Source organism: Thalassophryne amazonica, chromosome 19 (genome assembly GCF_902500255.1).
Source record: "Thalassophryne amazonica chromosome 19, fThaAma1.1, whole genome shotgun sequence".
In the NCBI taxonomy this organism is placed as follows: Eukaryota; Metazoa; Chordata; class Actinopteri; order Batrachoidiformes; family Batrachoididae; genus Thalassophryne; species Thalassophryne amazonica.
In genome coordinates, this window is record NC_047121.1 from 6909431 (window position 1) to 6923846 (window position 14416).

Consider the following 14416-nt stretch of genomic DNA (forward strand, 5'->3'; position numbering starts at 1 on the left):
TGAAAGCATAAAAGCATAATAGTAGTCCTTCAGCCCTTAGTGACTGTGTGCCTCCAGCAGGTACATACTGCTATCTTCTCTTGCAATGTTGGCCCCTGTGGCCCCTGTGGAGCTTATATTTACTCTGTGCTGCCGTAAGCACCTTTCCTGGCAGATTATATGAATTAAGGCCTTATTATGTGCTCTGGCCATGAGCTTCATGTAGAGGTGATTTGTAATAAGGGCAGCGTTGAGGTGAGTCAGCAGTGACCGGCCTGATTATAGAAGCTGGACCTCAGGAGTAAAACCCTCAGATAATCCACAGGAAGCATAGACACTGTCGTACAGTTACAGTATATCTTTACTGTTAGCCAGTGGTAGGCACCACTAACCTAAAAATTAGCTTTAATAACCACAAATCCCTTAATGAAAAATGACCATATATTTATGTCACTTTTTTTTTTTTTTTTACTCATTTGGGAGGGCCTGTGATTTATATTCTGACTTGTATACTGATTAAAAAAAAAAAGTTTGTGATTCATGCATTCATTTTCTATGCCAGCAGACTCCATTTTGGGCTCACAGGGAGCTGGAGCTGATACCAGCATTCATAGGGAGTGAGGCGGGGTACACCCTGGATAAGACGGGAGTCTGTCACAAAAGGTTTATGAATCATTTTAATTGTGATTAAAAAATTGTGTTGGACTTTGCCAGGAATCAAAACTAATAAAAGTAGAGCACCGCGCTTGTAGAGTGCAAACCTCCGCTAACACTAGTTTCCAATTCCATAAATTTTGGTGATGGAAAATATTTTCAAGGTCAAAGTCCTGTCAGAAGTGACTTTTCATAAGCTAAAATATAATACAAAATATCAATCAAAAGGGCTTTTCAGTGTTAAAATCAAATATCCCGTAAATCCACAATATGGATCAGATGTGGATCTAACTTATTTGTAACAATGAGACTGAGAGTGATTGAGGTACTTTTGATTGAGATATAAGGCAAAATGTGCTGTGTAAAATATACTGTACATTAAATGGGGTTTTCAGAATTGTTTTCAAAAACAACTCAGGGGGACTCACAGCAGAACAGCTCATATGAGCGAACCAAGAAAACATTGCGCCGATGGGCAGGCGTGCACGATGCCACTGTGATGGTTCGTGCACGCGCAAACATAGTGCGAGCAGCTGTGGAAAAAAAAAATACATGCCACCCATGGCATTCGAAGCTGCACTTTCCAAAAGCTTCTGCCAGCCAGAAACTTTACCACTGAGCTACCATCGCTGGCCTGTAATTGGTGCGGGAAAATGACTGAAATTAACAAGGACAAGGACATAATAATTTTAAACTTTACCGTTTTCTACTGGTCATGACATATGATGTGTTAATATAACCCAGTGAAAGGTTGCACATAATACAATTGGAGCATAATGTACATCTGAGATGTTTCAAGCAGTGAAGACACCAGACCCAGTTTGATTCATAGGAATTAATCAATATTTTTTATATTCTTTTGTAGCAAAATGTTTCCACACACAAACAATATTTTTTTGTCCTAGAACTTCATGTGAGAATCATGAGTGTGTCGAGTCACGTACACACTTAAATTGTATTCCTAGTTAGCATAGTGAAAGAGGGTGCCGCATGGTGCCACAAGTAGGCAGACCTCTGAATGGTCAATCTAATTACAGAACCATGTAAAATCCCATTTCAGTGAACCAACTAATGACGACCAAGTTGGTACACCACAGTAAAGCACCTTCTCACTTTTTGCTTCACAAGAAAATAAAAAGTACTACTGCACGATTTACCCCACCCACACCCCCTTACATTCTCACCCAGTTATTGTACAAAACTGCCATTATACAGAACAGTACATTTAGGCAAGAAAAAAAAAGATGACCACCCCACATCAATGCAGCAGATACTGACAGGATACTGAGAAAGGCATCGAAATGTGTCAGGATGTCTCAGTTGATCATAGGCAGTTGAGTTTCATTCGAAGAATTGTCCTGCAGTGTGCAGCTCTGTCTCTGAGAGAATGAATGTTAAATGGATCACCTGTTGAATCATTTGATAAGTAACAAAAACCAACACAATTTCTAAATCATGCAATCAGGTGGAAACATGAATTTTGAGCAGTTTGATTTGCTTATCCTTCTCTTAAAATGTATACTGGCCTGTATTGGATTTCTAATTGAAATTTGTTCTTGTGTTGTCATTTGACCTGAGTCACTCTGTTTTGTTTGTGCTCCCAAGAAAGATTTACACCAAATAATTCATGTAGCTGTGGGTGTCAGGAAATCATTAAGTGGTGTGATTGATTATGAATGTGCTTGGTTCTATCCATCCGGCTGGGACATGTCTAGCCTGCATGGATACTGCTGTGATCAGGAGTGTGCCTATTGGTTGGAAACTATCATGTGGACAAAAACCAGGGAATGTACTCTTTAATGACTCATCTGGCACCAATACAAATATTAACTCAAAAACTGTAGTCATTTCACAAAGACTTCCTCACCTCTTGGCTGTCTTTTGAGCCATTGTTTTTTATGACCACTGGACTCATCTCAACTGTACATGTGTGTATATTGTTGCTTAACTGCAATATTTCTGTCTTTGCTTGTATGACAATTCCTTGTTGTGTTTTTGTTTACTTTCTTAGTATTGCCAAAGCAGATGGTCACCGCACTGAGTCTGTTCTGCTTGAGGTTTCTTCCTATAATCAAAAATGCCCGAGGGAGTTTTTTCTTCCCATTCTTGTCAGTGTGCTTGCACAGGTGGTGGGGGTAAGGTTAGACTTTGCTCATGTGTAGCACTTTGGGGTAAGTTGATTTGGTGCTGCATAAATACATCAAATGGGTTCTTATTGGTAATTTGTATTAGCACATACCACCTGCCTCTTAATCTTTTGAGAAACAGTTTGAACCTGAGCTTTAGCCACATCGAAAGGTTAGACAATAAAGAATTGTTGAACTCATGTTTAATCAAGAAAGAAATGTTTGTTTTGAACTGTTTTGCTCCATCTTGTTCATTTGGGCATTGATGAAGTTCCGTGTGCTTTCAGGTATAAATAACCTCATATGATGCATAACCTGAGGTAGAAATACAAGCCTGGCTTGTTGTGGTTCAGTGTTGCCAATATCTAAACCATATGGTATACAATAACTTTGATGAATCACATTGTCAATTTGAAAGTGACTGGAACGTGATTGAAAATAACAAAACTGCTCTATCAGAAGAGATGGGTATATTTCTAATCATTACTGAGAAGCAGTAATCTAGAGCTGCAACTCTGCTTGCTGATGAATCACTCAAAATCTTTGTAAACATGATCAAAAGCCCACATGAAAATAAAAATGACTGTTAGAATTTTCTATTTGCTGCTCTACTCTTGCAGTAGTCCCATTTCATGCCGAGGATCCTGGACTTTGTGTTGCTTTGGTTCACCACAGCTGAGGCAAATCCTCTTGACTTTGAATTTGTTTGATACAGATGTGGGGAAATCCACTTTGAATTTCACATCTTTATTTCCTCATTTTTTTCTGAAATACTCCCACATGCCCTGTGGAATGGAACTCATTTTCTACACACATTAAACTGCAAAAAAGCTGCAAGATTCGGTATGCTTTCAAGATGCAAACAATTTTTCAAATTCAGTTTGGTGGACTGTCAGATTTGTCATCATGGCCAGGAAACAATCAGTTTGAGTGTCATTTCTCACAGAATTCACATGGATGAATGTCATGCAATATTCCCTTCAGAACAGTCTTCCCTCTACACTCATGTCCATTTTGTTCTTTGTATAGGTTTATTGTTTCTCTGATCACCCACACCGTTAACCTGATTGTACTCAAACTGTGCTTTCCATGACCCACTCAGAGCTCTCAAAGGTTGTTTTTTCCTCCTCACTGTCATCGTATTGGAGCAGCATGCCATTAACAGACAGACTACGTTTAGTCCAGATATTACTGATCCTGCGAGGGTAGTTGCTGCGACACTGTGCTGTCCCCACATGACCCATGTCAAATGAGTGACTCCTCTTTGGTTTACCCTCCTGGGGCATCCCTAGAAGACGTCCCAGCATGGTGGTGGACTCGGCCCTTCCAAGAAGAGGTTCTTTATCAGACAGGGGCACTGTAGCAACTGCCATAGTGTTTGAAGTAGTGGAGGCACCAGATACTCCTTGCTGATCCTTCCCTGGTCCTCGCAGCTCAAGTGAGGTAAAGGCTCCTAAAAGGTGATCCAGGCTTGGTCGTGTTTTGGTGCCATGTGTGTGCTTCTTGAATTTGCTGCCGGGAAGGGTGTTGCTTCCGCTTCCCTGCATGTTGTAGCACTCACCAGCACCTCTTACTGGTTGGCTGTCCAATGAGTTAGAAGAGGATGAAGATGAAGAGAGGCTGCTCTGGAGTGATCCACACTTGAACTCTACCATTTCCTCACGCATGACCACCACTGTGGATTTGACCTGTGGTGGGGCACCATTGAATCTGTTCAATCCCCCATTTGTCTGGGAGTATGTGTTGCTCACCATGGGTAGTTTGCTTGTCTGGATTCCGTTGGTCACCTTGTATCGCACCATAAGGATGATGATAAACACCAACAATGTGGCAACGATAATGCCACCAATGACAAGGATCATGGTTCCACCCAGGAAACCACCGTGAAGTGACTGGCACTGTGGATAGTCATCCCTGGTGATAAACTGGATGCAGCCAACAATGTTGGTGGCAGTAAGTGTGGTAGCAGTGTCATCCCAGATGGCAAGGACACACAGGTCATATTGCATCCCTGGCACAAGATTTGTGACTAGGAAGGCTTTGTTCGTCATGGGAATCATCCTACAAACAGACAGAAACAGAAAACAGCACATTTTTAATATATATAGAGACTGTTTTGCTATGGAGTTCAAAACAAGGGTAAAGTTTTGTCTTATGTTCTCTTATTCACTTCTACTGGAGCAGATCATAGAAATAGCCAAACTGAAGGATGCTAAGTAGCTATTTGTATGCACAGAGTAATTTAGAAAGATTACCTCATTGCTCCTACGACTGCCATTCTGATATACATCAAGCAACAATATTGAGACCAGTGTACAATGGCCACTTTTTACAGAGTGTGTTGGGCAAATCTGATTTCTTGTATATTCCATCTGACATGCAATGTTCACTGCCCTATATTGCTACTAGGATTTGCACTCATGTTCTTCTAAAATAGAAAAGGTCTGCTGAAATTTCTCACACAGACCACGCTGAGCCAGCTTTGTGCACCACTGACACAATACCACAGTGTGAGCCATGTGTACATATATTCAATTACAAGTGTTATAAATGGGTCAGTTAAATGTCCATTAGTGTTAAGTCACACTTTTCTGATGACATATAATAAATCATTTCAGATGAAAAAGTAAGTCCCTTTGGCTGTTTCTTTGATTGCACTCGGAATCGCCGCAGCAAATCCAAGTAGGATCTGCATGTTGAATTGGCATGGTTCGCTCATACAAGCTGTTCTGCTGTGAGTCCCCCTGAGTTCTTCTCAAAAAACAATTTTGAAAACCCCACTTAATGTATATTTTACAGTAGTGTTCAGAATAATAGTAGTGCTATGTGTCTAAAAAGATTAATCCAGGTTTTGAGTATATTTCTTATTGTTACATGGGAAACAAGGTACCAGTAGATTCAGTAGATTCTCACAAATCCAACAAGACCAAGCATTCATGATATGCACACTCTTAAGGCTATGAAATTGGACTATTAGTAAAAAAAGTAGAAAAGGGGGTGTTCACAATAATAGTAGCATCTGCTGTTGATGCCACAAACTCAAAACTACTATGTTCAAACTGCATTTTTAGCAATCCTGTGAATCACTAAACTAGTATTTAGTTGTATAACCACAGTTTTTCATGATTTCTTCACATCAGCGAGGCATTAATTTAGTTGGTTTGGAACCAAGATTTTGCTCGTTTACTCCTGTGCTTGGGGTCATTGTCTTGTTGAAACACCCATTTCAAGGGCATGTCCTTTTCAGCATAAGGCAACATGACCTCTTCAATTATTTTGACATATCCAAACTGAACCATAGTAGGAGAAACATGCCCATATCATGATGCTTGCACCACCATGCTTCACTGTCTTCACTGTGAACTGTGGCTTGAATTCAGAGTTTGTGGGTCGTCTCACAAACTGTCTGTGGCCCTTGGACCCAAAAAGAACATGTCAGGTTTACCGAGATGGCGTGGCTGGACACAAATGCAGGATTCAGATGTCAGTAAAACAGAGTTTAATGAAAATACAGTCCGGGTTCGGTACACAGGTAGGCAGACCAAGATAAGAAGCAGGACCTGAAGCATTAGGCAGAGACAGCGTCAAAAACAGGCAGGCAGGTCAAAAACACAGGTAGACAAAAACAGGACAGAAATGCTCAGAAGAATAAGTGCTCAAAAGTGGCTCAAGGCTCATCAATCTCGCAAACAGACAGGGTAGTGGGTGTGACTAAAATGGAGGGAGTGATTAGCAGGAAATGTAAAACAGGTGTGTGAGGAGGGATCTGGAAAGGGTGTGGCAAGCTGGAGAGAGGATCACATGGAAATGCCCACCACCAAGCAGAGGACAGAGCAGAAAGATCCCACCACCAAACATGACAGTGACAAAGAATGGTAACTACAAAATAAAGAAACAAAAAGACACAACATATCATCATGACATCACCCCTCCCCCATGGCTGACTCCAGATGGCCCAGGCACCCAGGATGGGAAGCATGAAAGTCCTGGATCAATGAAGGGTCCAAGATGAACCGAGAGGGCACCCAGGAGCGTTCCTCCGGACCGTACCCCTCCCAGTCCAAAAGGTACTGCACCCCCGGACCACAGCGGCAAGACGAAAGAAGACGATGAACAGAGAAGACAGGACCACCCCCCACGAACCGGGCGGTCAGAGGGGGCTTGGCTGGAGGGGAAAGAGGCCTGGACATGGCTGGCTTGATACGACTGACATGGAAAGATGGATGTAAACGAAGAGACCGAGGCAGCTGCAGACGAACTGCCGCCAAATTGATGACCCTGGAGACAGGAAATGGACTGACAAACGTGGGAGCCAGCTTGCAAACGGTCCCACGGAGAGGGAGGTCCCACGTCGAAAGTCACACTCTCTGACCTGGTGTATACGGTGGGGCCAGGGTACGGGCACGGTTGGCCGCAGTCTTATAAGCAGACGACGTCTTAAGCAGAGTCTACCATGCCCACTCCCAGGTCTTCTGGCAACGCATGATTTGCGCCAAGGCAGATGGAACAGGTGAGTTCAAGTCTGTGGAGGGGAAAAGAGAGATAGCCATGGACAACTTGAAACGGAGAATACCCTGTGGAGGATGAAGGCAAGGAATTGTGTGCGAACTCCACCCAATGCAGTTGTGTGGCCCAAGAAGTCGGGTTGCTCGAGGCCAGGATCCATAACCCCTTTTCCAACTCTTGGTTCATCCGTTCAGCCTGACCGTTGGCTTGTGGGTGGAAACCAGATGTGAGACTCGCAGTTGCCCCCACCAACCTACAAAACTCAGTCCAAAAGTGAGAAACAAATTGTGGACCCTGATTGGAGACAATATCCATGGGGAATCCGTGGAACTTAAACACATTCTTAAGGAGGACTTCCTTGATGTCCTGTGACATCTTGGGGCACCAGAACTGCTGGTTAATTAACCAAGTAGTCTTTCTAATGCCGGGATGGTTGGCAAAGGGGTTGTCATGTGCCCATTGAATAACTTCCCTCCTCAGAGTGCCAGGGACTAAGAGCCTGTTTGCAGGACAGTCCTGAGGTCTAGGATTCCCCCTAGATGCCGCTCTCACCTTATCCTCAATGCCTCAGGTAAGAGCTGAAACAAAACAGGTGGAAGGCAGAACGGGTTGGGGCATAGGATGGTAACTGTCAGGTTTGAATTTACGTGATAAGAAGTCCGGCTTCCCATTCTTATTCCCTGGGCGGTAGGATAGGGTGAAATTAAATTTACTGAAGAAAATGGACCATCGGGCCTGTCGGGCATTAAGCCTTTTGGCAGCGCGTAAGTACTCTAGATTTTTATGATCGGTCAAGACGAGAAAAGGTACTTGTGCCCCCTCCAACCAGTGCCGCCACTCCTCCAAGGCCACCTTAACTGTCAAGAGTTCACAGTCACCTATGCTGTAATTGCATTCGGTTGATGATAACTTTTTTGAGAGAAACACACATGGATGCAGTTTATTGTCTGTGGCACCTACTTGAGACAGGACGGCCCCTACCCCTACATCCGAGATGTCCACCTCCACCACAAACTGCCGGCTAGGGTCTGGAAGGAGCAGCACAGGGGCAGACGTAAATCGCTTCTTTAATTCCTGAAAAGTCTCCTCACACTCCTGGGACCAGATGAACAACTGGTGGGTGGAGGTAAGGTTGTGCAAAGGAGCGGCTATGGTACTAAAATTTCTGATAAATTTCCTATAGAAATTGGCAAAACCAAAAAAGCGTTGCACTTCCTTACGACATTGAGGTGTGGCCCATTCGGATACAGCAGCTACCTTTGATGGATCCATACGTATCTCCCCCTCAGCCAACACGAACCCCAGAAAGGACAATGAGGGCCTGTGAAACTCACATTTTTCCACCTTGACAAACAGCTGTTTTTCAAGTAACCTGCGTAGTACAATACAGACATGCAGTTTGTGAGATTCCTCATCGGGGGAGAAAATCAAGATGTCATCTAGGTATACGAACACAAATTTATTCAAGTACTCTCTTAACACATCATTCACCAAACTCTGGAATACGGCTGGTGTGTTAGTGAGCCCAAATGGCATCACCAAGTACTCGTAATGGCCTGTGGGAGTATTAAAGGCGGTTTTCAATTTGTCGCCGTCCCTAATCCGGACCAGATGGTATGCATTGCGAAGATCTAGTTTAGTGAAAATTTTGGCGCCCTCCATGAGCTTGAACGCTGAGGAAAGTAGTGGTAAGGGGTACCGTTTTTTTACTGCGACCTCGTTAAGCCTGCGGTAATCAATACATGGCCGCAAAGACTTATCTTTCTTTTCCACAAAAAAGAAACCGGCACCTGCCGGGGAAGATGATGGCCGAATAAGCCCTGTGGCTAGGGATTAATTGATATATTCCTACATTGCTTGGCATTCTGGAGCAGAGAACGAGAATAATTTACCCCTAGGGGTACAAGACCCAGGAACGAGGTCAATAGCACAGTCATAGCTACGGTGGGGTGGCAAGGACTTTGCCCTGGCTTTGCTAAACACTAGTGCCAGATCATGATAACAGGAAGGTGCCCCTGAAAGATCTGGGTTAAGTTCTACAGCTGGCTCTCCGTTTCTGACTAAACAAGTGTGGGCACAGCTGGGCCCCCATGAAATAATCTGGCTGTTGGCCCAGTCAAAGTTAGGACAATTTTGTTTTAGCCAGGGGTGCCCCAAGATGGCGAGGTGAGTCATATTATCAAAGACATGGAAACTAATTTTCTGTGAATGCGCCTCAGAAAAAGTTAACTGGACTGACTGGGTGCGATGAATAATTCTCCCCAACAGACTGCCATCCACAGCTTTAACCTCCAGGGGGCGTGGGAGCCGATGTAATTTAAGATTCAGCCTCCTGACAAGAGAGGTATGAATTAAATTGGCATCAGATCCTGAGTCAATAAATACTGAGATTTGGACAGATGTTTCATCAGACTTAATTTTAGCTTGAATAGAATTGTGAGATGAGGAAATTTGGTTCAGACTCACCCGGATAGTTTGCTTGTTTGGGGGCGGGGCACCCCTGACCTGGCAACTTGTGATCAGATGGCCGAGCTGACTGCAGTAAAAACAACGCCCCTCGCAGTGGCGGCGCTGACGCTCCTCTGCTGAGAGCTGTGTCCTCCTAAGCTGCATGGGTTCCTCTTCATCCGAATTCGCTCGTCGGGATGGAGCCGCAATGGCGCACAACATAAAGCATGTCCGTGTTGGAAACCATTCAAAAGATTCAGATGGCTTTTGGTGGCTTTTCAGTTGAGTGAGTATCCGAGAAATTCTGTAACAGCTGGGCATGTCACAACTTGTCCTGTGAGACTTCCAACACGGACATGCTATTTGTTGTGCGCCATTGCGGCTCCGTCTCGACGCGCAGATTCCTCCACACGTCTTTCATTACAAAATCTCCTGTAACAGTGGAATGTGCCGCAAAAGTGCTGATGTCCACCTCTTCTGCAATTTCTCTGGTAGTCAGACGATGTCCCGGATCAACACAGCGTTCACTTTGGAAATGATCTGGTCATTTCATCCTGTCGATGGCCGCTCGGAGTGCGGCGCGCCCTCTGCCGCTGTGGGCCATTTTTAATCCGGTTGTAATGCTCCTTAATCTGTGTGACGTCCAGAGTATCCTCAGCAAAAGCCGTCTGAATCTTCCGAATGGTTTCCACCTGGCTGTCTCCCACAGTTTCTGGAAAAATTTGATTCAGCGCTGCTCTAATCGCTCAGCCATTTCCCTGACAATGAAAATCCAATGAAGGGGGTGGACCAGTGCTCACTCAAAGCCTGCCCACAGGCGATTGACGCAACCGACAGGCGTGAAAAAACTCACGCATGTGCATGAAGGTTCAAGCTTGGCTGATGCAAGTGCACATGATTCAAATCCATATAGTTTTTAAAAAAAATAAAAAGGTTGGATAGTTTTCTAACAGACCTCGTATATAGCCTGAGGAGGTGATCCGAGCAGCTGTCACTTTTCGTGTCAAACACCCGGGCCCACTGGGTGTGTCCTGCTCCGGGGACAGTGTGAGGTGAGGAGTTTTACTGGGATGGTCCACCTGTCAAACTTACAGAGGACAGATACCTCCCCCTCCGGTAATCGGCTCAATAATCTTAAGAGAAATATTGCAGGAAAAAAATAACACTAGTTTCTAAACTCAGGCAGGTAGACAATGAACTACAACCTTATTTTTATACATATGAGCCATCCTCTGAGCTGGAAAAATAATATTGATCTGAATGAGCAGATGACGGAGAAATGGAAGTGTCGGGACCATCTATGAAGTGCAAAAACAAGACACCTGAAAAATATTCAATAAATTCAGGTGTGGTGTCATCAAATTCACTGCACACATCAGTGGTTTCCTGTTGTTTATACTACAGCACTCAGTTTGGAAAATTGTCGTTGTAAAAAAGTTTTAGGATAATTTTTTTTACTGTTTAAATTTCCTACAGTGTCCATGTTATATGGTGTAGTGACACACATACTTCCAAACAATATAGACAACTTCACTGGTTTCATAAACCATATTTTTGGAGAGTTTCCAGTACCCTTTCAATCATTGACTGGAAACAAGGGGTGCTCTCTAGGGAGACACTTGTGTTGTCAAGTCCTGATGAGACATTTCAACTGCAGCTTGCCAGAAAGAACAGAACAGACTCAAATGTAGACTTCATGTTTTTGATTTAAAAAGTCTGCCTGTGTCCCACTCAACCACTGTTGCTGGTGAAAAAATTGTCCTGTGCCCAGTTTCTCCATTCACTTTTAGACGTGAGCATATTACACCTCCTATACTCACTCCACTGGCTTCCAGTTCGCTTTAGAATTGATTTTAAGATTTTAATGTTTGTTTTGTTTGTAAAGTTATTCATGGCCTTGCACCCTCTTACCTGTCTGAAATTTTAACTCTCTCCACTTACAGTAGGACACTATGGGCGGCATGAGTTCAGTTTTACATACAATCAGGCTTGGGGAGTAACGGAGTACATGTAACGGCATTACATAATTAGGATACAAAAAAAGGTAACTGTATTCCGCTACAGTTACAGAAAAAAGACGTATTCGGATTACAGGTATATTTAGTAAAAATGGGAATTAGTTCACAGGATTACAATTTTAATTCATTTTATGATATTATCTTTATATAATATATATTTTTTTTTAAACGAAAACATCCCTTCATGGACAGCGACATGATGTCTCCTAACCGGATGTTAATGCATTTTCAATGGAGATCAGCGACTGAACATACTCAGAAAAATGCTCACAAAATACGTGTTAAAACGCCATTTTGACCTGGATATCGAGCCAGTAAAATTAAATGACATTACATTATGTCAGGAAAGTATTAAACTTACTCTGACACACACACATTCCCAAATATTAGTGTTGAAAGTTACATGGATCTGTGCTGTTCAAGGTGCTGAGCTGAGGCGTCCTGCAGCTGCTGGTGTTCAGCGCAGCGCGGCTCCTAAAACCATTACAATACATTTATATACATATTATATTTTTACACAATTATCCTTTATTGACCGAGTTCCATTCATGAAATCAGTGGTGTGGGTACACATCTCTATGTGTGGGTGTGACTGTGAGTGGCACAGCGCGGGTCATTATAATCTCATTATTTTAAGGTGCAAATTAAAAAAAAACATCCCCAGTCTTGTCGAACAATTTTAATCACTAACGACAAGTATTTTAACTAGACATTGGTCTAGCAATGGAAAATATCAACTAGATATAAGTGAAGAGTTAATGGTCCGTGTCATATTTGATATTGGAGTAATCCAGAAGTAATTGAAAGTAATCAAATTACATTACTTCAATATTATGGTACTTGGATTACGTTACTGACTACATTTTTCACCAGGTAACTAGTAACTGTATCGGAATACATTTTTAAAGTAACCCTCCCAACCCTGCATACAATACATTTATTCTGTGAGCATCAGAGGGCTGCTGTCACACATTTACAAATTGGATTATGCACACCTAGGATCAATTTAAAGTTTTCAATTCACCTAACCTGCATGGCTTCGGATGCAGGTTAGGTGGAGGATGCAGGCGGGAGGATGCAGAGTATATGGAGGGATCCTATGCAACAAAGGGAAAACATGCAAACTTCATACAGAAAGGTCCCAGGCAGGAAGTGATCCCACAACCTTCTTGCTGTGAGGCAACAGTGCGAACCACTAAGCCAAGTACTATCACTGCACAGAGTAATAAGTGTTTTGTTTTTTGTATTTATGCTGTATGGCATGTGGAGCCAGACTGGCTTTAAAATTGTTGTCAATTTAAGCGGGTGCAACAATTTACCCAAAGCGACCCAAACTGACTCCAAATGACTAAATTTCTCTTTGGAATCCTGAAACAATAAACAAGGGATGTTTAAGTACATTTGCGTACTGGATTTTTTTTTTTTTTTTTTTTTTTGGGGGGGGGGGCATACAACGGACTCTGAAATTTAAGATCTGATGTTACGAGCCCTGACGAGGCAGCAGTGAATCCCACTGTACATCTGCAAAGGTGAGTGCTGTTTGATTTTCATGTACCGTTTTGAGAATGGAGCACATTTCTGAAAATAATTAGAAGTACTTAATTTAGTCATATTTGGAGTCAGCTTGGGTAAATTGTTGCACTCATCTGAGGTTGCTTTATTATTGCGTAAATGATGCATCTCATAAAAACTCACTCTGAACAGATCAGCAATCAATGCATGCAGTGGTGCTATTTGGCGCCAATCTCATCCTTGAAGTATACACTAATTAATACAAAGTTTCACAATTTATCATAAATTGGTGTTGTTTTAAGTATAAACTCAAATGCTGACCTCATATGGGGACAGTGACTCAACACAAATGCCTTTTGGATTTAGGTTCATGTTTTGGAAGAAAATGGTAAATTAACCAATTCTAGTCATCTTAAATCATGTGTGAAAGGGCCCTAACAAAAGATGGACAGCAGGGCCAGTACCTGCTGCAAGTTTAGTGGCATCGACGTCAGTTCCCAGAGGCAAAGAATATTGGAACTTCACGCCACTCCACATGACTGTTTGTTTGTTTTCACCAAATAGGTGGACAGTGATATGTGATACTTGTCACACTTTGACCCTGAGTGGGGCTTTGATTCTATTTTTCTCCCTTTCTTTTTATCACCATCTATTCCTACTTTGTTTTATTAATTGGTTATTTTCATAATGTGTTTATTCTATGTTACCTTTTTGCTTTGCCACTTTGTTTATTTGTTACTTTCATACTTTGGCCATTGTTCAGTTCCATTCTAGTTTGTTCTGCCAGGTTGTGTTTTCATTGTTTATAATTTAGCTATCATCTGTTTATTTTTTTTCAGTTTTCATTTCTGTTGTACTTTTATATTGGGGTTTGTTTTCTGTTAATTAGTCAGTTCCTGTTTAGTTTCGCTTGAGTATTGATTTTCTATTTTCTCATCAGTTCTCATGTAGTTTTTCTTTTGTACTTATGATATCTTGGTTTGCTTTTAGTTCCCATGATTCATGCTCTGTCCTGGTCGTCTAGTATTATATTCTGACCTTAGATTCCGTTTTAGCTCTGTTCCCACTTTGTCCTCATTTGTTTCCGTTCACTCCACTCCCTGCACCTGCCTCGTGTCTTTGTATCTCACACTTTGATTCTGTCTGTTTTGTATTTTCATTCATTTCCGCTCT

The 14416-nt window shown here is 42.4% G+C and overlaps 1 protein-coding gene across 1 annotated transcript in view; it reads right to left on the reverse strand.

Annotated features, from left to right (window-relative positions):
• Positions 1–3505: 3505 nt before the first annotated feature.
• The window catches only part of LOC117532237 (leucine-rich repeat and fibronectin type-III domain-containing protein 2), a 191180-nt gene continuing 180269 nt past the window's right edge, over positions 3506–14416 (reverse strand). Inside the window, exon 4 of the mRNA XM_034195557.1 lies at positions 3506–4820. Within this exon, the coding sequence (XP_034051448.1) occupies positions 3833–4820 (988 nt within the window). The 3' untranslated portion in view covers positions 3506–3832. The remainder of the gene's footprint in view (positions 4821–14416) is intronic.